The sequence below is a fragment of the Leucoraja erinacea genome, unplaced genomic scaffold, assembly GCF_028641065.1.
Source record: "Leucoraja erinacea ecotype New England unplaced genomic scaffold, Leri_hhj_1 Leri_1002S, whole genome shotgun sequence".
Taxonomy (NCBI): Eukaryota; Metazoa; Chordata; class Chondrichthyes; order Rajiformes; family Rajidae; genus Leucoraja; species Leucoraja erinaceus.
The window spans coordinates 1-2500 of record NW_026575234.1 but is presented as its reverse complement, the minus strand read 5'-3'; the positions used below and the strand labels follow the sequence as shown (position 1 = coordinate 2500).

The window sequence follows — 2500 nt, the reverse complement described above, 5'->3', positions numbered from 1 at the left end:
AGGGTAAGTGTTCGGCACGGACTAGAAGGGCCGAGATGGCCTGTTTCCGTGCTGTAATGGTTATATGGTTGTGCTTCTATGAGGTGAATGGCCTACTTGTGCCTATTGTTTATGCTTCTATGAGATGAATGGCCTACTTGTGCCTATTTTTTATGCTTCTATGAGATGAATGACCTACTTGTGCCTATTTTTTATGCTTCAATGAGATGAATGACCTACTTGTGCCTATTTTTAATGCTTCTATGAGATGAATGACCTACTTGTGCTTATTGTTTGTGCTTCTATGAGATGAATGGCCTACTTGTGCCTATTTTTTATGCTTCTATGAGATGCATGGCCTACTTGTGCCTATTTTTTATGCTTCAATGAGATGAATGGCCTATTTGTGCCTATTTTTTATGCTTCTATGAGATGAATGGCCTACTTGTGCTTATTGTTTATGCTTCAATGAGATGAATGACCTACTTGTGCCTATTTTTTATGCTTCTATTAGATGAATGGCCTACTTGTGCCTATTTTTTATGCTTCAATGAGATGAATGGCCTACTTGTGCCTATTTTTTATGCTTCAATGAGATGAATGGCCTACTCCTTGAGCCTATTTTCTATGAGATGAGGGTTGGGGAGATCAGATGCAAGCGCACTCTTTGGTGATGATGTTGGGAATGGTCTCGTACTTGAAGGTGTAGCCGCTGTCGGAGGTGGTCCTGACCCTGAGATGCTTCATGGTGCCGGGCACGGAGGTACAGCACACCTTGAGGCCCAGGCTGGAGGTCAGGCGGTTTGAGTTGGAGCAGGTGCCGTTACAGTAGTAAAAGGTGAAGTCCCGGGGCTGGACGATCCAGTTGCCCCAGCCCAGCTCCTCGAAGGAGATGTTGACGGCTGAGCGGTGGCAGTCGTCGTGGATCAACTCCGGGCTGGGCGGACGCTGGAGGAGGTTGACGTAGGCCGGAGACCAGGGCACGGTGGAACGCCGGGACCTGCCGGGGCGGGCGGGCTTAGTGGAGGACAAGAGGAAGGGCAGGTTGGCCTGGCCGTCTTCCTCCTCCCCCCCCCCACATCGACACCAGGCGCACTTGACCTGCAGGAAGAGGACGCTGCGGGTCAGGTGTCGCAGCAGGGGGTCGGAGACGTGGAAGACAGCCCACTGGCCCTCCACCTCCACGCTCTCGGCGCTGCTGACGAAGCTGTCCTCCAGAAGGAAGAAGAGTTCGGGCAGGGGGCCGGAGGGGTCGGCGGTGGCGGGGAGACCCGTGTAGAACCAAAACTCGGCGGAGGTCACCAGTCGGTTGCGGGCGTTATCGGGCAAGCGGAAAATGTAGCTGTGGTCACCAACAAAATCCTCGTGCTGGACATCACATGGGACACCTGCAACAGGGAGACAACACAGTCAGACAAAACTCAGCGGGTGCAGCAGCATCTATGGAGCAAAGGAAATAGGCAACGTTTCGTCCCTAAACCCTTCTTCTGACCATTTTCCAGCATCTTTCATATGAAGAAAGACTGGATTGACTCGGCTTGTACTCGCTAGAATTTAGAAGATTGAGGGGGGGATCTTTGAAGGTAGGCATGCAGGTGCAGCAGGCAGTAAAGAAAGCGAATGGTATGTTAGCTTTCATTGCAAAAGGATTTGAGTATAAGAGCAGAGAGGTTCTACTGCAGTTGTACAGGGTCTTGGTGAGACCACACCTGGAGTATTATTGCGTACAGTTTTAGTCTCCAAATCTGAGGAAGGACATTATTGCCATAGAGGGAGTGCAGAGACGGTTCACCAGACTGATTCCTGGGATGTCAGGACTGTCATATGAAGAAAGACTGGATAGACTTGGTTTATACTCTCTAGAATTTAGAAGGTTGAGAGGGGATCTTATAGAAACTTACAAAATTCTTAAGGGGTTGGACAGGCTAGATGCAGGAAGATTGTTCCCGATGTTGGGGAAGTCCAGAACAAGGGGCCACACACAGTTTAAGGATAAGGAGGAAATTTTTTAGGACTGAGCTGAGATGAGAAAAACATTTTCTTCACACACAGAGAGTGGTGAATCTCTGGAATTCTCTGCCACAGAGGGTAGTTGAGGCCACAGTTCATTTGGCTATATTTAAGAGGGAGTTAGATGTGGCCCTTGTGGCTAAAGGGATCAGGGGGTATGGAGAGAAGGCAGGTACGGGATACTGAGTTGGATGATCAGCCATGATCATATTGAATGGCGGTGCAGGCTCGAAAGGGCCGAATGGCCTACTCCTGCACCTAATTTCTATGTTTCTATGTTTCTATTTCTATTGTCTAGAAGTCCAGGGCTGGCTCTTGTCTGACACCTAGTGGAGTACAGAGAGAGGGAGGCATTGAATGCACTTTGTACGGGAGTACTGACGTTTCACACAAGTGCTGAGTAACTCAGCACGGGTCAGGCAGCATCTGTGGAGAAAACATGGATAGGTAACGTTTCAACATAGTGCTGGAGCAACGCAGGGTGTGCAGCAGCATCTATGGACTGAAGAAA

The 2500-nt window shown here is 49.3% G+C and overlaps 1 protein-coding gene across 1 annotated transcript; it reads right to left on the bottom strand.

Moving 5' to 3' along the window:
- Positions 1 to 105: 105 nt before the first annotated feature.
- On the bottom strand, positions 106 to 1389 carry inha (inhibin subunit alpha; the record flags this gene model as incomplete). Its single annotated transcript, XM_055664950.1, has 1 exon — positions 106 to 1389. A coding segment is annotated over one exon (762 nt), but the record flags the coding sequence as incomplete, so codon positions are not given.
- Positions 1390 to 2500: the final 1111 nt, after the last annotated feature.